Below are 21,038 nucleotides of genomic sequence, written 5' to 3' on the forward strand. Positions count from 1 at the left end.
AAGTTCATTTAGAATATGTTCAGTTAGCAACTGAGATTTTCAAAACTTTAAAGTACTCTAAGGTCCTTCTGTTTTTCTGAATTACATATGTTGGGAGTAACGTTCTTATGTTCTTGATGGAAACAAATGGCCTTGAATACTGATACAATCTGATATGTCACTGACACCTAGTAATGTTTAGTAGAGTCGTGCTATATTGATATAATTTTCTCACTTCAGTCTTGTGTACTAGGGTTGATGTGAGTATGAAGATTAACTGAGTCTGGACAAAGCTCTGAGTGCAGCTGCTTAAAAAAAAATGGGCCAGCCACTCAGAGTCACAGGCAGCGAGGTCATGTGATTTTGGCGTCCTGTGGTGGCATGTGTGCATGATGTCTCCAATTGGAGGCAGCAACCGAGAAAAGAACGAACTTGCACAGTGATGCACTAGCGAGAAATGTAAATGTGCCATCTCCTGTGTAACTGTGAGTGGCACACCAGGTGCGGTCAATAAAGATGCCATTGATTCCGCAGCTTCACAAATATTACTGGCTTCAGAATTTTAAATAATTCATAATACCATGAGGGAAAAATATATCTAAAAACAAAGATGATGTGACTTACCGAAAGAAAGCGCTGGCAGGTCGATAGACACACAAACACACACACAAAATTCAAGCTTTCACAACAAACTGTTGCCTCATCAGGAAAGAGGGGAAGGAGAGGGAAAGACGAAAGGATGTGGGTTTTAAGGGAGAGGGTAAGGAGTCATTCCAATCCCGGGAGCGGAAAGACTTACCGTAGGGGGAAAAAAGGACAGGTATACACTCGCACACACACACACACACACACACACACACACACACACACACACACACACACATATACAGACACAAGCAGACATATTTAAAGACAAACATAATACAAAGACAAACATAATACCATGAGATCAACATATAGTATCTTAGAAAATTAGTTTTTCATGGACTATGTGCTTGACAGTACTATCTAGTCATATTCTTTTACTCATTTGATAGTGAGTAAGGGTCACATGTCAGTTCTTCAGTAGTAAGGGTCACAATAACCCATACTTTTTTAGGCATAAATAACAAGTGAAGTTATATCCAAGGTAGGTTTGACTGTTTAGGCACATACAAAAACAGCAAACCCTATCTTATTAGCAGAATATACTGTGAACAGGGCAGAAGCTGTGCTGAACAAAGATTTGCAATAGTGTTGCCATTCTTGTCCCTGTTATTGCTACTGTCATTTCAAAAGTCAGTTAGTCCCATGCTCTGTCTGTTGAACATTTGGCACAGTGTGGGATTTCACATTGCTGACCTGAGCAAGATTCCAGTAGAATTGGTTTGCCATTACCTTCCTCTGGACTTTTAAGTAGTATTGAGTAATTTATCTGTATTGTGATCTTGGGATGACTGTGATGAGTGTTTGTGCAGTGTATTGTAATGTTGTGTTTGTGCTGTGTGTTAGAAACGGGGATGGGTGCCAGCTGTAACACAATACGAGAATATAGTCTGCTCTTCAATAGAATCAAAAGAGCCACCAATTTTCTCATCCATATCTAATAGACAGAGTCACATGCTCCCTCTCCTAGAATTACTGTGGAGAGGTTTGAAATTTCACCCGGACTAGTGATGCTGACACTTGAACACCTAACTGGCCATGGCAGCTGTTTCCCTCTCACAGACATAGCTGAGCACAGTCATGAGCTAGGGTACAACATACAATTGACTGAAAGCTGACCAAAGACTGACATGCTACTTTGTGTTTATGTTGTTATAATAAGTTACTGATAGGTTTTGTCGCTAGAATTTTAAGTAGTGTTGCTTATGCACGACAACAGTTGTGATTTATCAATAGATTCCTCATTTTACAGGACTGACTCAGTCCCAGTTTTACAGGTCTTGCTTGTTTTCTCCTGTGACTGAAAGTTGGAAATGACTTGGTAACAACTTTCCTGATACTGAGTACATTCAGTGAAATTTAACATGATAGCTATTAATTATTTCAGGAAATAGCTTCAAAGCATGCTGTAAATAATAACTCCAGGAGAGAACTGCATTGTAAATGGATGTGTCCACATACAGTTTAAATGTCTTATTTGGTAATGATTCGATTTTTTTTGTGAGTGAAAAATGCGGAATTCTATGTACCATACATGGGGTAATGTGTAATCTCATAATGCCACATTTCCTGACATGCTATAGCAATAAATTATAATTCAAAATAAGCTTTTTCGAGATTGTGTTCAGAATATTAAATCCAGAAACTCTCAGAATTACGTTTTAGTTTACAAGAAGCAAAAATGTGTTAAATACAGCAACATTGGGTAAATCCAAAATTTTGGATGTGTACACTTGCGCCATCAGCTAACTGGAATACAGCAAAGTTACGTGAAGTCAGAGCTCATCCTCTAGCATGAAGAAAAATTAAAAATATACTAAAATTACAATTTTTATTACACTTCTCAAAACAAATGAACATTGTTCATTTAGCATCTCATCATTAGTGGATCACTACTGGTAACTGAGTAGGTGTTGTCATTTCAACAAACTATCTTTATGAAACTTCCTGCCAGATTGAAACTGTGTGCCGGATTGAGACTCGAACTCGGGACCTTTGCGGACAAGTGCTCTACCGTCTGAGCTACCCAAACATGACTCACGCCCCATCCTCACAGCTTTACTTCCCCCAGTACCTCGTCTCCTGGCTTCCTGCAGGAGAGCTTCTGTGAAGTTTGGAATGCCGAGGTACTGGCAGAAGTAAAACTGTGAGGAAGGGGCGTGAGTCATGCTTGGGTGGCTCAGGCGGTACAGCATTTGCCCACAAAAGGCAAATGTCCTGAGTTCGAGTCTCGGTCTGGCACACAGTTTTAATCTGCCAGGAAGTTTCATATCAGCGCACACATTCTGGGAACTATCAGTATATTGCACATCTTGTGAACCTAACTACACTATAGCATGGTAACATACATTGCACAGTCCTGTCTTCACAAAGGTTGGAAAAGCATGTCAATAGTTGACTGTTTCTTTTGTCCTAATTTTAATATTGTATTTTCCGTCTTGGTTAACATGTTCATCACTTCTCCATCGACTCAAAACCTCAAAACATAATGCTTAGGTGTGTCCATTACTTTAGTAGCTTTTGACATTGAAGGAAACAGTAAATGTCCTGGTTCATCCTCATCTTCACTTTCCTCTTGTTTCTCTGCCACAAGTTCCTTGAACATTTCATCAGTTTTCATGGACTGACAGATAGCAACACCTTTATCATAATCAACATATTCATCGAAGGTAAGACAGTTTTTATTTTGCCCCATTATTTTCTGGCATGATGTCTTCTGTAAGCACTGGTGTCTGATGAAAGCCAGCCTTCTTGAAGCAGTTTGTAGTTGTGCTTTCTTGCACGGAATCCCAGGCACTTCTTACAAGGTGCTTAGTGTCGAAGATTGTGGCTTTGCTCATTGTAGAGGGGGCGGGAGGGGGGGGGGGAGAACAAGAGAAAGCCAGCCTCTCCCTGTACAAGAATCTTCTTATATTATTGTTCCAGGCATTTTATAATTCCTTGGTCCAGTGGCTGAAAGTGGCTTGTACAATTGGGAGAAAAAACACTACATTTATATTATGTAGATACGATGTATCTTGCGGATGCTCTGTACACTGGTCAATAGACAAGATGCTTTTTCTATTGGTAACACCCAATCTTGCATCCCAGTCACAGAAGAATTGTTCGAAAATAGTTGTTGCTACTCATGCACTTGCATTAGCTGTACGTTGACCTGGAAATATCCATTCATTTTTGAAGCGTTGTGGACTCTTCACCTTTCAGTTATTAGTGGCATCAACTTTTCTATTCCACTTTTGTTACAACAAAATAAAACACTTAGCGTCTCGCTATTAGGTTTTCCACTGTGTCATTTCTCTCCTGTGAGCTCCAGAGTCTTGAAAGGCAGATGGTAAAAAATAAGCCCTTTTCATCTGCATTAAAAACATCTTTTGATACAGTATTTTTTTATGACTGATGGAAGTGTATTTCTCCATGACTTAACTTTGCTTCCAACCTCACTTCGAACACATTTGTGCACTAAATTATGCCTGTTTTTGAAATTTTCGATCCAACCATTTGCTGCCTTAAAATCTGCGAGGCCAAATATGTTGCCTTAGCATGAACCACTGTACTGTTAACTGGTACGTTCAGAGCACAAGCTCGTTTTATCCACTTTAGTAGCACATTTTCCAGTTCTGGAAACTGACCAACACACATTCAGTTTTGTTAGCCATTTCCTCTTCCAAACATTCTGCTTCAATTGTTTTTTGTTTGCTCACTATTGTGTTTAAAGTTGATTAAGGTATATTCAGTTTCCATGTACACATATTCAAATATATATATATTTTCATCGCCTCGGTTCCAAGAGTTCCGGAACCTGTACAGAAAATTGGAATAGCGATCAACATAAACATCATTTCCGCCCTTTTTATTGTTCATGAAAACCACACATTTCATATTGTACCACCACACAGAGAGACCTTCAGAGGTGGTGGTTCAGATTGCTGTATACACTGGTACCTCTAATACCCAGTAGCATGTCGTCTTGCATTGATGTATGCCTGTATTCATCGTGGCATACTATCCACAAGTTCATCAAGGGACTGGTGGTCCAGATTGTCCCACTCCCCAACGGCGATTCAGCGTAGATCTCTGAGTGGTTGGTGGGTCACATCATCCATAAACAGCCCTTTTCTATCTATCCCAGGCATGTTCAATAGGGTTCATCTCTTAGACGAATGCTTTGCCAATATGCTGCTGATATGGTTGCTCTATCGTTTGGAGGATGGCATCACATATCATACAGCCATTACAGCGCCTTCCATGACCATCAGTGGCGTACGCTGGCCCCACATAATGCCATCCCAAAACAAGAGGGAACCTCCACATTGCTGCACTCGCTAGACAGTGTGTCTAAGGCATTTATCCTGACCGGGTTGCCTCCAAACATGTCTCCAATGATTGTCTGGTTGAAGGCATATGTGACACTCATTGGTGAAGAGAACGTGATGCCTATCCTGAGTAGTCCATTCGGCATGTTGTTGGGTCCATCTATACTGCACTGCATGGTGTCTTGGTTGCAAAGAAGGACCTCGCCATGGACGTTGGTAGTGAAGTTGTGCATCATGCAGCCTATTATGTGCACAGTTTGACTAGTAACACAATGTCTTGTGGCTGCACGAAAATAATTATTCAACATGGTGGCGTTGCTGTCAGTGTTCCTCCGAGCCATAATCCATAGGTAGCGTTCCTGTCTGAATTGCACACTATTCAAACAATGGAAACTTCAGATAAGAATATCAACAATTTAAGGAAAAAAATAGATTCATACTCACCATCAAGATGATGCGTTGAGTTGCAGATAGGCATAATGAAAAGATTCTTACACGTTCGGCCAAAGCCTTCTTCAGAAAAGGAAACCAACACACCATTCACACAAGCAAGCACACCTCACACACATATGACTGCCAACACTGGCAGTGGAACAGAATGCGACTGTCATATTGAATGGAAGCAGCAATTTGGAGGGGGGTGGGGAAGAGGAAGGGACATCAGGGTACAGGTGGGGGGAAAGGAGAGCACTGCATGCCAACAAGACCACCACAAGGGACAGCATCAGGAGGCTTGAGGGGGGAGTGTAAAAGGAGAGGGGCAGATAAGGGGAAAGACAGGTGGTCGAGGTGGCAGAGAACAGCATACAAAGATGGTGAAGGGACATGAACAGGGAGGAGGTGATTGGATACAGAGTGTGTGGGGACAGTGGGTTTCCATCGGTTACAGACGGGATTCTTATGGGAGCAGAAAATGTGTTTTAAGGACAACTCACTTCAGTGTAGTTCAGAAAATCTGGTTGTGGAGGGGAGGATACAGATGGACCAGGTTGTGAAGTAGCCATTGAAATCAAGCATGTTATGTTCAGCTGCATGTTGTGCCGAAAGGTGGTCTACTTTGCTCTTGGCCACAGTTTGGCAGTGGCCATTTATCCCAGTGGACAGCTGATTGGTAATCATACCAACATAAAAGCTGTGTGGTGATTGCAGTAGACCTGGGATAGAATGGCTGGTTTTATAAGTGGACCAGCCTCTGATGGGGTAGAATAAGCCTACAGCACGACTGGAATAGCAAGTGTGGGGTGGGTGGACTGGGCAGATCTTGCACATGGGTCTTTCACAGGGATATGATCGCTGTGGCTAGGGGTTGGCACTGCCAGTGGCACAGGGATGGACTAGGATGTTGTGGAGGTTGGGTGGATTATGGAACACGACTTCAGGAGGGGTGGGAAGGATCCAGGGTAGGATCTCTCTTAGTTCAGGACATGATTATAGGTAATCAACGCCTTGACGAAGAATGTGGTTCAGTCGTTTGCGTCTAGTTTGGTATTGGATGACAAAAGGGGCACTCCTCTGTAGCTGGTTCTTGGGGATGGTGGGAAGATTGAGGGTGTGTAGGGAAATGGCACAAGAGACCTGTTAGCAGACCAGGTCTGGGGGTAGTGCCTGTCCATGAAGGATCTTGTGAGAACCTCAGCATACTGGGAATGGAGTTCTTGTCACTAGAGATTTTTTGATACCGAAGGTATGACAGGTACTGGGCAACAGAGTTATTATCACTGCAGATACACTGTCCACAGGTGGCCAGGCTGTATATGGGAGGCATTTTTTGGTGTGGAAGGGATGACAGGTGTCAAAATGCAGGTGTGGGTGGTGGATTTAGTTTGGACAGAGGTGTGGATGGAGCCATCAGAGAGGTGGTGGTCAACATACAGGAAGGGTAGCATGCTGGGTTGAGGAGGACCGAGTGAAGTGGATAGGAGAGAAAGTGTGGAGGTTGTGAAGGAATGAGCATAGGATATCTTGACTATGAGTTGCTGTCATGAAGATATCATCAGCGAACCTGAATCAGACCAGAGGTTTGGCATACTGGGAGGCTAGGAGTGTCTCCTCTAGTTGTCCACAAACAGGTTGGCATAGGAGGATGCCATATTGGTGCCTGTGCCATATTGGTGCCTGTAAATGTGCCGCAGATTTGTTTGTGTACGTTCCCTTCAAAGGAGAAGTAGTTGTGTGTTAGAATAAAGTTATTAAGGTGTATGAGATTTGAGGTAATAGGTTTAGAATCTGAAGGACATTGGGAAACGTAGTGTTCATTAGCAGCAAGACTGTGATCATTAGGAATGTTGGTGTATAACAAAGTGGTATCAGCAGTGACGAGTAAGGATCTAGGAGGAAAGGATGGTTGGAGGTATTGGTCAGTTGGGGCTGAGGTTCTTTCAGTGGGGGCACAATAACCAGCTACATTGGTGTGTCCATGATAGTTGGATTTGTGGATTTTAGGCAGCACATAGAAGGTGGATGTGTGGGATGTTATGGGGGTGAGGAGGGAAATGGATTCAGGGGAGAGGTTCTGGAAAGTTCCTAAGGCACTAATCAGGCATTGAACATTATGTTGGACTTCAGTGATGGTATCACTCTGGCAGAGTTTATAGGTGGGGTAGTCAGATCATTGGCTGACGCTTTCCGCCAATTCATAATGACAGTGTTGGCAGTTAGGATGATTAGGACATTATTTGTTTTTAGGTTGTATAAGGCTGTCCTTTGTTCTGCTGAAAGGTTGGTGGTGTTAGGAAGGGAACTCTGGTAGGTTGGTGATACAAGTTGGAAGTAAGGAAAACCTGGATGGTGACTGGGGAGGGTATCACAGTTGGATGGTCATATAAACTGGGAAAGACAGCCGTAAATTTTGGCATCAGGTTGGCTTTGGTTGGAGGGATTGGTGGCAAAGAAGTGTACCCACTGCAGGGATGAAGAGAAGGAGAGTAGACCTTTGGCATGTCCAGCATGGTTAAATTTGGGTGTAGGGCTACAGGTGAGTCTTGTAGATAGGACTGAATGTTCTGTGGGGCTGAGGGTTTGAGGGAAAGTTTAAGAACTGTGTTCCGCGAATATTTGTGTCCTGGATTTGGTGGAATGTTGATAGGGAGTTTTGGGGAATGTGGCAAGTTGTAAAGGTCAGCTAGACAGGATCTGAGTACTATATGGAGTTCATGAGGAGGAACGCTGTGGGTATGCTAGGGGTTGAATAGTGGTGCCCCGAGGCAGCAGGAGGATTTCAGTAGGTGCTAGAGAGCAAGTGATTGAATTTTAGAGATGCATACATTACATATATGCAGCAAGGATTGCACAGGAGCAGTATCTGCAGAGGGAGTGGAGGTTGTTTTGGGATGGCTGTGCCATGGACATATGTTTTTGCAGTACCAGGTAAAGGGCCAAGGACTGGCAGACTGAAAAGGTGAAGGTTATTGTGAAGCAGAGATAGGATCGAGAGAAAGGAATCATAATGCTTAATCCATTGTGGGGAAGGGGTGGGGGGTGGATCTCATGGTTTAGGTGACATTTAAGAAACAGGATGTGGGACTGGGTTAATGATGTGAAAGTGGGCAAATCAAGGTGTTGGATGACTGTTAGGGGAATTGGATAACAGAAAAGACACACAAAAATGTGTAAAGCTACACAAAAAAACACACACAGATAAGTAAAAACACATAGCAATATGCACATGTACATAAAAATTTGCGCAAATGCTTGAAACCACATGAAAATATGCACAAATTCGTTAAAAACATACAAAAACTGAAAGAAAAGGAATGGGTGAGGTATGAGAGCATGCGTGTGTTTGGATAAAGGAAGAGAAGGGGAAGGAGGATCACAGTTCATGTGGAATGGGTGGTGTGGTAAATAAAACACAAAACTATGGAGGATGAGGGAGGAAATGGGATCAATAGGATTAAATATAGTTACTGGAGGGAAGAATTTTGGGGCATTAGATAGTGCAACAATAATCTTGCGCATTCATGTAGCTGTGTATTATATGCAGACATGGTCATTGATACAGTGTGGTTCAGAAGTCAGAGCATGTGTGATATGAGGCAATGAGTAAACACAGAAAAGAAGAGAAAGAATTGACACTGAGAAAGTAATACTTTAGAGAGGAGTAATAGTAGTAGTAAAGGAAAATATCAGAGGGATGTAGGATGCAAGAAAAGCTGCTAGTTAAAATCAAACAATGGAAACTCCAGGTTGGAATATCATCAGTACAAGAAAAAAGATTGTTACTCACTGTAAAGATGAAACGTTGAGTGATGTCTGGAATGCACCTGCACATCTGGAGAGTAAGGGGTTCAATTTTAGAAATGTGATTTATGTAGCAGGGATTGCACAGTCGCAGTATCTCGCAATGGGAGCAAAGGTGGTTCCAGCAATTGCTTACCTCCAACTTGACTTTACCATCCTTCCTCAGGCCCTTCCTAAGAACACCAACCTTTCAGCAGAAGAAAGGACAGCCTTACACAACCTTAAAACAAATAATGACCTAATCATCCTAATTGCAGACAAAGGTCCCAACACTGTCATTATGAATTACAGTGACTACTTAACAGAAAGCATCAGCCAATTATCTGACTACCACACCTATAAGTGCTGCCAGATTGATCCCATTACAGAACATGCCAGACACCCATCTTCTACATGCTCGCTAAAATCCACAAATCCAACTATCATGGACACCCCATTGTAGCTGGTTATTGTCCCCCCACTGAAAGAACTTTAGCCCTCACTGACGGACACCTCCAACCATCTGACTGTAATCTAGCATCCCACGTGAAAGATACCAACCACTCCTTTCACCGATTCCCGCCATCCCCACCCCTTTACCACCCAGATCTTTACTCATCACTTCCTTATACACCAACATCCCTCGTGCTCATGGTCTTGTTGCTATTGAACATTGCCTTTCCCAACATCCTTCAGATTCCAAACCTATTACCTCATTTCTCATACACCTTACTAACTTTATCCTAACTCACAGCTACTTCTCCTCCAAAGGGAAGGTATACAAACAAATCTGCAGCATTCATGGTCACCCACATGGCAACCCACTATGCCAACCTGTTTGTGGGCATCTAGAGGAGACACCCCTGGCCTCCAAGTATGTCAAACCTCTGGTTTGATTCAGGTTCATTGATGATATCTTTATGATAGGGATTCACGGTCAAGATATCCTATGCTCATTCGTTCACAACCACAACACCTTCTCTCCTTTCCACTTCACCTGGTCCTCCTCAACCCAGTGTGCTACCTTCCAGGATGTTGGCCACGTCCTCTCTGATGGCTCTATCCACACTTCTGCCCTCATTAAACCCGCCAACCACACCTGCATTTTGACACCTTTCATCCTTTCCACACCAAAAAATCCCTCCCATATACAGTCTGGCGTCCTGGGGGCAGTGTATCTGCAGTGATAAGAACTCTGTTGCCCAGTATGCTGAGGTTCTCACAAAGTCCTTCACAGACAGGCACTACCCCCAGGACCTGGTCTGCTAACAGATCTCTTGTGCCATTTCTCCACACATCCTCAATCTTTCCACCACCCCCAAGAACTATCTATAGAGGAGTGCCCGCTTTGTCACCCAGTACCACTGTGGACTGGAACAACTGGACCACATCCTTCATTGAGGCTTTGATTACCTATCATCTTGCCCTAAACTAAGAGAGATCCTTCCCACCCCTCCTAAAGTCATGTTCCATAATCAATCCAACATCATAGTCCATCCCTGTGCCACTTGCAATCCCAACCCCTTGCTACAGTGATCATATCCTTGTGAAAGACCCAGGTGCAAGATCTGCCCAATCCACCCTCCCCACACTTCCTATTCCTGTCCTGCTGTAGGCTTATTCTACCCCATCAGAGGCTGGTCCACTTATGAAACCGCCATCATATCCCAGGTCTGCTGCAATTATTGCACAGCTTTTTGTATTACCAATCAGCTGTCCACCAGGATGAATGGCTTCTGCCAAACTGTGGTCAAGAGCAAAGTAGACCACCTTTTGACACAACATGCAGGTGAACATAACATGCTTGATTTCAATGGCTGCTTCACAACCCGGGCTATCTGTATCCTCCCCTCTACGACCAGATTTTCTGAACTACACTGAAGTGAGTTATCCTTAAAACAAGTTTTCTGCTTCCAAAATTATCCTGTCTGTAACCAAAGGTAACCTACTATCCCCACACCCTCCATACAACAGTTTCCTATTGCCTCCTCCCTGTTCATATCCCCTCACCATCTGTGTGTGCTGCCCCCTGCCAATGTCTTACCCCTTCTCTGCCTCTCTCTCCTTTTACACTCCCCACCTCCTTGCCCCACAACCTCCTGACGCTGTGCCTTGTGGCTGTCTTGTCATGCAGTGCTCCTCCCCCCCCCCCCCCCCACCTGTACACTCATATCCCTTCCCCTTTCCCTCTAGATTGCTACATCTGTTCAATATGACAGTTCCATTCTGGTCCGAGCTACCACCAATGGCAATCGTGTATGCTTGTATGAATGACTGAATGTGTGTTTGGCTCTTTTTCTGAAGAAGGCGTTGGCCGAAGGCTAAATGTAGAACAGTTATTTTGTTGTGCTTGTCTGCAGCTCAACATGTCAATTTTATGTTGAGTAGTGTTCTACCTTTTCCTTACACGCTATTAAGGTTGTTTGTGCTCTACAGAAGTCAGAATTCATCAGAGCTGGTATCAACCTATACAGACTACTTTGGCAAGTCCTTTCTACCATAGCAAATTATCTGTATGTCTTGCAACGTTGTTGGCACTGGAAGGCACTATCTCCCTGTACATTTGTGCACTGTGTTTCCATGAACGTCAGTCTCTTACAACTCTCGATGGCAAAAGTTGCAGCAGCCAAACAGTACTGATACTACCAAATCTGAATGTGCGAAGTGGGGAGGGAGAATGCACAAATGAGTCTGTTTAATATGTGTTTAACACAATTGGGACTGCAATGTACTGCGTAGAAAAAGGCGGTAATTGGGACGTACTGATGAGATTCCACTGTATTTAAATCATACAACCTGTGCAAAAATGGATGCCATCAGTTACGTATTAGTAGTTTACAAGCAGTTGATAGACCCTATTTGATTAATTGTGTTTACATCATATCTGATGTGTCTTTTCTCTTTTATAGAATTGATGAGCTCTTAGAGAAAATGATACTAGGTGGTCGAAGTGTATATATCGGTGCTATCGAAGATACTGAGAAGCAAATTGAAGAAGAGCGGCAAGCCCTTTTGGCTGCATCCCAACGTAATAGTGGTGCATCAGGTGCACATGGATCAAGGAAGGGAGGTCAAGTCAACTGGTCAACTGAAGAAATACATGTCCTTATTAAAGCTGTTAATTTATTTCCAGCTGGAACAAATCAGAGGTAAAATAATAATTAAACATTTCAGCTCATTACTTGTGTTGTGAAATATGTTCATCATTCTGTTGTTTGAAAATTAAAAGTTTTAATGCATTTGTTTCATTCATCGCCGAGTCTGATCATGGTAAATTTTCTCAGGTGGGAAGTTATCGCAAACTTCATTAACCAACATGATGTAGCCTCTTCTACTAAGAAAACTGCAAAGGATGTTCTTGCAAAAGCCAAATCCCTCCAGAGTTCAGATTTCAGCAGAAATGTTTTAAAAGAAACTGTGAACAAACAAGCATACAACATATTTGAGAAGGAGCATTCCGCTGGTGATACAAGTGGTTCTATGACAGAGAGACTTGAAGGTGAGTGACAAAGCTTTAAATAATAATTTACTTATCACTGATTTGAGTGTTTTGCACTAGGTGATTAACTATACATATGTGAGTAATGTTTGAAATGGAATAGAACACTTTTTGAAGTGTGTTGAAAGATTTCTAATTTTTGTGCTCTTCATTTGTGTGGTTTCTTTGTACAACAAATTTGTGTGTATGTCTTAATTAGGTGGCATTGTATTGGTAGTTTGATGAGTCATGCAGATCTGTCATACCTGAACTGCACTCCTTTTGTCTGCAGTTGGCTACTTATTATTATCTGCAACCTTCTGCATACATATTGGCCCATCTCTGATAACACCTTTAGTGACTGTGGTGAATGTGCTAGTAACAGCTGGCAGATGAAGAAGCCGTATGACACTACTGTAAGAACAATGGAACGCCCAGGATGGAACAACAATCATAAGGAAAGGATAAATTGCTGCTCACCATATAGAGGAGGTGTTGAATTACAGAGGGACACAATGAAAAAGGATGCTAGCATTGGTTTTCATTGAGCCTCTGTTAGAAAAATCCTGATTGCTGAAATTTTGTAGAAGTTTAATGGGCCCTCATCTAAATCGCATGTACTGTACATCAGTATGATTAACATAATTAAAAAGCTGGACTCAGTGCTCCACAAGGGCATCAGATTGTCCACAGGGGCTGACTGGACAAACCCCATACCACAATTATGCATAGAAGCAGAAGGGCCACCATTACCTGCTCGATAAAAATCGAGTTCCCATTGGTTCCAACACCTCTTCTGCAACACTTAACATCTGTTCAGCCTGAATTGACTTTACCGAAATCTCCCATGACTAACAAAACCACTTCATTGGTATACATTTGCAGGAGGCTGAGTGGCTGTGGGGTGATACTGGATTACAAGTCAATGACACCCAAGGAGAAACATTTCTCACCAATACATTGATTCTACAGTGCAGTGAGGAGGCGATCGTGCCCCTGCCCCACAGGAGTGGACCAGTAGTCAGTCAGTCAGTCAGTCAGTCAGTCAGTGCCCAGCATCCATCTAGCTGGCTTCTTTGCTGACATCTGCACTCAGCATCGGGCCCATGGTTACGTTGCATGAGCCACAGCACTGACGTCAGTGACACGTACTGGAATCTTGCAGAGGTAGCCCCCTTCAGTGAATGTCTACACCCTGGGGGCCAAGGCAATTGGCAAGAGACACACCTGCCACATTGTCGGTAGGTGGCTACTGTGCCCAGGGTGCAACACATTGATTCCTGACAGGAGTCCAGCTGCTACTGGATTGGACTGGCAGACCCACTGCACTGTGTTACCAAGTCCAGAGAGGCAAACGTAGTGTAGAAAGCAGGCACTCCAGCAGGGACTAGAACCTGGGGCTGCGTCTGGTGGCTGTGTGTCATCTCCTCACCTGGAGCAACTTCTGCATTTTGGTAGTACTGCTTGACTGTGAATGACTGGGATACAGAATGAGTTATTATTTATACTAGATAGCTGTGCACTTCTTGCATCAATGCACCTCTCCTGGTCAAGAACTCAGCAACACCACCGAAACTCTGATTGTGGAGGCATCGCCTTGCCTGTGCCTTGTATTACTGCTGTGCTGACAAGTTATGCCAAGTGAGACTGGCCCATCTCACTAATTTGTCACACTCGCTGTCTTACCCCAAATGTTGACACATTAAGCTCACCAGTCACTGGCGGGTAATGCAGTGTTCCACCTCACCTCACAAATTTTGCTCTTAAGGTGGTAGTTGTGCTACATTATCCCCCTCCATGGAGAACACCCAGCCCCTCAAATCTTCCTTAGGAGCAGTTTCCCACAGGGTATCACTTATAAAACCCAAGTTATCCCTACAAAACATCTGGCAGTACAGTTTTCAAAGTTCAGAGTCTACATTTGACTTCAATCCTTACTTGCTAAATGCCTCCTCTGCTATTCTGTTGTTTGCATCTATCCCATTTTAACATTCCATTATTTCCTCTAGAACTTTCATCACTTTGTGCTTCTACACTACTTCCATTCTGTAAAAACATATGTCCTTACCAATTTGAGAACATTCATCGATCATTCCATGGCCTTGTATTTTCTTAAACTCTAAATAATACATTTCTCTCTGACATTTATACTATAGTGTTCCTTGTACACCTACTATGGCTGTCTTCACTTTTGGAATCTTTACTCGCATTGCTTAATTTCACAATATCTCTCAAGGGTCCCTTACCCTGCTTATTATCTTAAATGTTGCAAAATGTATTTCACTGCTACGTCTCTTACCATGCTTATGCACACAGCTTCTAACTCTCCATTTCATGCTTAGAAACAAAAAATGACACTCTTTCTTTCTTAATAATTTGTTCTTAACATATGACTTTTAACAACACATGGTCTGGCTACATTGTACTCTTATGCTCAGCACCCCATTTGTCAAAAGAGGTGGTTGTTTAAACTTTTGTTTGGAACAACTTTCAGAAATTTGTCCATGTGACAACAGTTCCCTTTATGCTTTCCCAGCAAATGTATTCCCAAAACTAACCTCTCAAGAAAACCACATACAGCACTACCCTTCACAACACTCCGACACATAGTCTTACTTATTCATCCCATTGTAGTGCTCATTACATACTGAATTCCCCTTGAAATGATTGGTTTTCTGGTGCTCCTGCTCCCAAAAACCAACTTCCTGGTGGTACTATACCAAGCAAATAGCACTTTACTGTAGTTGTACACAGTTTAACTGCTTTGTCCCATACGTTAGATCCACCTTGTGATAGCTCTACACTGGCAACAGCTTTATGTCACCGAGGGTTTACTGTGGCATGATGTTCAGTCAGAATTCAGACTTGCATTGTACTCTTTACCTACTTTACACTCATCAGGCATATAATACTGTGGCTATGTAGTAAATAGCTTGCTGCACACATCAGCTGCTTGGCCTGCAAGATTATATATGACCTAGTACTTGTGCTGGACCCACATTCTGCTTGTGCATTACCTGTAGTATATAAAACAACAACATTGTCTGCAGTTCTGCTCTGCGTGATGCAGAAGTCACTGGCGCAAGCACTTCCCTGTGCATCTCCTCTTGGCTCATCAGCCTCAACACAACACCCATTATCACCTAGTAAGGCAGACACTTAAATCATTCATGTTGCTATCCCTACACTTAAATCACTTCGGTGCAGCCCAAACTCATTTCTGCCACCTCAGACTCCACAATTTGACTTGATATCAGAGATTACTCTCCTTAACTTCAGCAACAGCATTATTCTGCACCTTGCATGGATTCTCAGGAACTTGCTTTACATACCATATACAATTATCTTAATCTTCCCATTCAAAAGATCACCCACCCATTCATGATGTTCTTCTATACCCTTCACAGGACTAACAGGTTTAACTACATTAATAGTACCCAGTTGTCCTGCAAGAACAGACAGACTATCCACAAACCTGCTCCTATCCCTTTCAGCTTCCTCCTCCTTTCTCCTCTCTGCTCCCACTCTTTTTGTCCTATCCATCTTCTCCATCATCAACATATTCCTCATCTCCCAAGGACCATTTTCTATCAATCACTCTCCACAACTTCTCTCTGTATTCCAGAGTTTTGCAATAAGCTCTTTCCTTCCCCTCAGCCTGAATTGCTTCCCATTTGTTAGACAACTCCACATTCTCCACTCACATCTTATTTCCTTCGTCTCTTACAATTATCAATACCTCCTCTATGGTAGCCCCTGCAGTATCGCAAATGCTGCTCCCAGTGGTACTGACCATGGTGTTACTACCTCTTACCAGTTATACAAACATAACTTTAAAAAAATTAAACATATTACTATCCCAACACTTCTCACTAACTTACATGCATAAATACCTATCAGTATTCACTGGTCTGCGTAAAACAAAATCAAATTATGGGAACACTTAACCATACCACTCTCATATTTCTTCTTATTATAACTTCACTACTCTCGTCTGAGCAGCTGCTCATCACCATTGCTACTGCTGCTGCTGCTGCAACTACTACTACTACTACTACTACTACTACACATCTAAAAAATGATTTAACTTGGGTGGTAGCATAACTTCGCTGTACCGGCCAAATCATTACTCACGGTTAACAGCTGATATACTACTAGACAAATACACCCATATTGCCCATATCAACCAGGTGAAAACTAGAACATTTACACCTTGCACCCACCACATTGTTGTGAAGCATCTGCTGTGCCCGGGTGCAACTGCTGCCTCCTATCAGGAGTGTAACTGCTGTGGGAATGGACTGGCAGGCCTGCTGCACTGTGGCACCAAATCCAGGGAGTAGACATGTGCAGGAAGCAAGTACCCTGGCAGGGACTCAAATCCGCTGCTTGGGCTGGTGGCTCCATGTCATTTTCTTGTCTGGTGTAGCCCCTGCATCTTGGTGGTACTGCTGGACTGCAAATGACTCTGATACCAAATCTATGTTTGTTTATACGAGATAGCAGTGCGCTTGTTGTGTCAGTGTACCACTGCTTGTCACATACTGAGCAACACCACCGAAACCCTGATGATGAGGGCATTAACTTGCCTGTGCTGTGTCTTACCACTCCGCTGGCAAGCTACACTGAGTGAGGCTAGCTCATCTCACAATAAATTCACATGCTTGTTGTCTTAACCCAAATGTCGACATGCCACACTCACCGGTCAGCAGTGGCTCATGCAGTGTTCCGCCACACCTTCTCATAAATTTTACTCTTAACATGGTAGCAGAGCTACACAGACATATAAAAAATTAATGAAAAAAGACAGATTTTGCATTGTGAATTAAAGATGGGAAAAACTTATGCGAAACTGGTTCCAAAAAGCTTCTCTCAGGAACAAAAAGACCATTGGAAGAACATCTGCTCTGATGTCATGGGAAGATTCAGCGAAGAACCCGCCCTGCCGACAAGTGATGAAACAAGGCTCTTCCAGTATGAACCAGAAACAAAGGGTCAGTCGATGCACTGAAATACTCCCACATGACCAAGCAATGATGATGATTTTTTTTATCAGGAGGGTTTTAATGACTGAATGGGTGCCCTATGGCCAAATGAATAATCAGTAGCACTGCAAACAAATCCAAATGAAGCTGAGGGAAAGATTAAGGAAGAAATGACCAAATTTTTGGAATGACAACACATGGATTCTGCATCAGGACAATGCACCAGTCCACAAAACCATACCTGTGAAACACTTTTCAGTGGACAAGCACATTCCAATCCTTGAACATCCTGCGTATTCACCAAATTTGGCTCCTTGTGACTTTTGACTGTTCCTAAGAGTGAAAAGTGCCTTGAAGGGAACACATATTCACACTGTTGTGTGTGTGTGTGTGTGTGTGTGTGTGTGTGTGTGTGTGGCACGACGGGCTCCTAGACAAGCTACTTGTACTGGGAGTACCCGTGTCACACGTCAGCCTGCTTCTATCCTACTTAAGGGACCATAAGTTTCATGTCCAAACAGACAAAGTCCACAGTAAGGCAAGTCAGGGCCGGTGTGCCCAGGAGTACATATTCAGTTCCCTGCTGTACACATTATACACACCAAACATACCAAAACCCCCAAGGGTGGAGCTAGCACTTTACGCAGACAACACTGCGCTCTTTGTGCACAGCTTAAGTGCACACATAATGAGACATCAGCAGCAAGAAGCTTGGTGTCGGACCACTCATTGGCCAGACCTACTGCATGTGTAAAAGCACATAGTAAATGTAAATAAAAAAAAGGATGACAGTTACACTTGACAAACAAAAAAACCGAGCAGACAAATAAACTAACGAACAAACTAGCATTAAGTAGGCAAAGCACCTTGAGTGCTATTACTACAAACGTACAAGTTCTAGTGATCTCCAGAAGTCAGATGGTGTCAAGAGGCAACAGAAAATATGCCTCCACTAGAACGATCTTTGAAAATAGTTTTGGGGTGATAGAACAGCAAGTTGATAGGACCTCCAGGTAGTGTGGGCACAATGATGTCATTTCAGTTTCTGAATGTTTCATGAAAGCACTGTATAAAAGAGAGACATATGTGTTCTGAATTTAAATGCTGCTGTAAGTGCTGGAAGAAGTCTTGTAAAGAAAGAAGTTAGTTGCAGTAAACTGATGACAGATTGATCAGTAATGACAAATTTTTGTCCAGAATCACTTTGTATTGGCATTAAGGACAAATGCTGACAAAAAGGGAAAGAAATAAAATATAGCAAACGTTTATAATATCCACGCAGCAGTTAGTAAATTAACACCTTTGGTTTTTTAATTACTGTAGCAATACTTAGAAAAAACCTTGGGGAAATTGACTATGTATTGGACTGAAATGGAGATTTGGTACATATAGCTAGTAAAAACTGGCAAACACCAACTCTATACTATCTGTATCCAACAACAATTTATTCTGTTTATGAATTGTGCTGACAGAAGCAATAATGGAATGTTGTTAATTATGTTGATACATTACACTACCCCTTACTGCGACCACTACAGTCACAGGTTCGAATCAATCCTGCCTCGGGCATTGATGTGTATGATGTCCTTAGGTTGGTTAGGTTTAAGTAGTTCTAAGTTCTAGGGGACTGGTTACCTCAGACGTTAAGCCCCATAGTGCTCAAAGCCATTTGAACCATTAGAACCACTTACTGTTTGATCTTGTATGTACACTGTTGAACACCCTTTTAGTGAAGCAGATTGTTGACTTCATCTAATTACCAACTACTGTTCTGTCTTCAGATTGCATTTGTGTTAACTTAAGCATGGTGTAAACACTGTCTCTTCAACTTTCACACACAGGCATGTAAAATAATATTGACCCTTTTTTTTACACAGTGTAGAAACTTCTTAATTATTGTATTTCTGACTTGATTCTCAAGGTGTTGTAAGTCATCCAAACTAAAAGTTTAAACCAGTCTGAGTACATAGTTAAACAGCTTGATATAGTGCTGTAAAAACACATTAATTGTGTTGATGTATAGCAGAAGTGAACTCTTTAAGCCCTGTGCAATCTCATAGCATAATATTAAATACTTTAGTATTTTACAAAAATGTACTATATTGTATGTAACTCATTATAGTAATATCTATTCTGTCAGTACAAAATGTGACAACAACAACATAATAGGAGTCATTTACATATGTAACTTTACACACTCCCTTTGTGTTTTTTCTGTCTTCGTGTAATTCTAGTTCTGAAAGTTCTGAATATAACCTCTCTTTTCTTTATGGCTTCAACATCAACAGAAGAGACTCCATGGACAGGGGCTGAACAGAAACTTCTAGAACAAGCACTGAAGACTTACCCTAATTCAACACCAAACAGATGGGAGAGAATTGCAGAGTGCATACCAACAAGAACAAAGAAACAATGTATTTCTAGATACAAGGTAATGTTTTCTGTGTATTCACCGACATGTTAATATTGATCATTGGTGTAGTACAACTGTTAATTGTTATTGCTGTGAAGGAATAATAGTTGGCAGAGTTAATCTGTTCAAATGGTTATGTTAATGGAAAACTCTGTGTGAAATAAAATGTTAGTATAAAAAGCCGGTAGTTGGCAGTAAGGTGGGCATCATGCAGCTTACTTCTGCATTCACAGTCTAATGTGAGCTACACAGACATAATATCTGTAGTCAGTGGGCAAGTTCTGTAATATCTCTCTCTCTCTCTCTCTCTCTCTCTCTCTCTCACACACACACACACACACACACACACACACACACACTTAATTTTTAACTTACTGTATCATATCATTTTCACTCTTGAATACTAACACATTCAACTAGATGTCAGAAATACTATGTAAAAGTTTATTATTATTATTATTATTATTATTATTATTATTGCAAGCCTTGTGTGTGCCACATTCCTAATTTTTTTCTTCTCTTTACAGGAAATTGCTGAAATGGTTAAAGCCAAAAAGGCAGCTCAAGCTGCTGCTGAACAAAAGAAAAAATAACCCCTAGTGTCATTTAGGGAGCTCAATATTTTGTTTTGATATCCAGCTAATTTTTACCCACTAATTCCCAACGAATTGAAATTCCTTAAATTATTGAAAAATTTTTGGATACTTGTACATAGCATTGTGCAACATATCTTGCAAATTCTGTACCTTTTGTACAACTGATTGCTACTGTATTTTATATTGAAGAATGTTGTGTTCGTTGATTGCCTTTGGTTTACAATTTGACACCTGTACCTCTGTCCCAGCCTTTTACAAAATATTTCCAGTTTTAAAAACCAAAAACTTAAGTAGTTAACAGACTTACTGTTTAGAAAGAGAGAGTGCACATCCTGTTTTCTTTGAGAAACTTGGTTTAGTTTTGTCTTCCCTCTGGTGAGTTTTTGCACCATTTTGTAAGAATAATTTATG

The 21,038-nt window shown here is 41.9% G+C and overlaps 1 protein-coding gene across 1 annotated transcript in view; it reads left to right on the plus strand.

Moving 5' to 3' along the window:
- LOC126248095 (dnaJ homolog subfamily C member 2) overlaps positions 1-20,834 on the plus strand; it is a 212,277-nt gene extending 191,443 nt beyond the window's left edge. The window contains exons 8-11 of the mRNA XM_049948761.1: positions 12,065-12,304; positions 12,440-12,654; positions 19,907-20,049; positions 20,559-20,834. Coding sequence (XP_049804718.1) covers positions 12,065-12,304; positions 12,440-12,654; positions 19,907-20,049; positions 20,559-20,624 — 664 coding nt within the window. The 3' untranslated portion in view covers positions 20,625-20,834. The remainder of the gene's footprint in view (positions 1-12,064; positions 12,305-12,439; positions 12,655-19,906; positions 20,050-20,558) is intronic.
- The last annotated feature ends 204 nt before the right edge of the window (positions 20,835-21,038 follow it).

This window comes from Schistocerca nitens, chromosome 3 (assembly GCF_023898315.1).
Source record: "Schistocerca nitens isolate TAMUIC-IGC-003100 chromosome 3, iqSchNite1.1, whole genome shotgun sequence".
Taxonomy (NCBI): Eukaryota; Metazoa; Arthropoda; class Insecta; order Orthoptera; family Acrididae; genus Schistocerca; species Schistocerca nitens.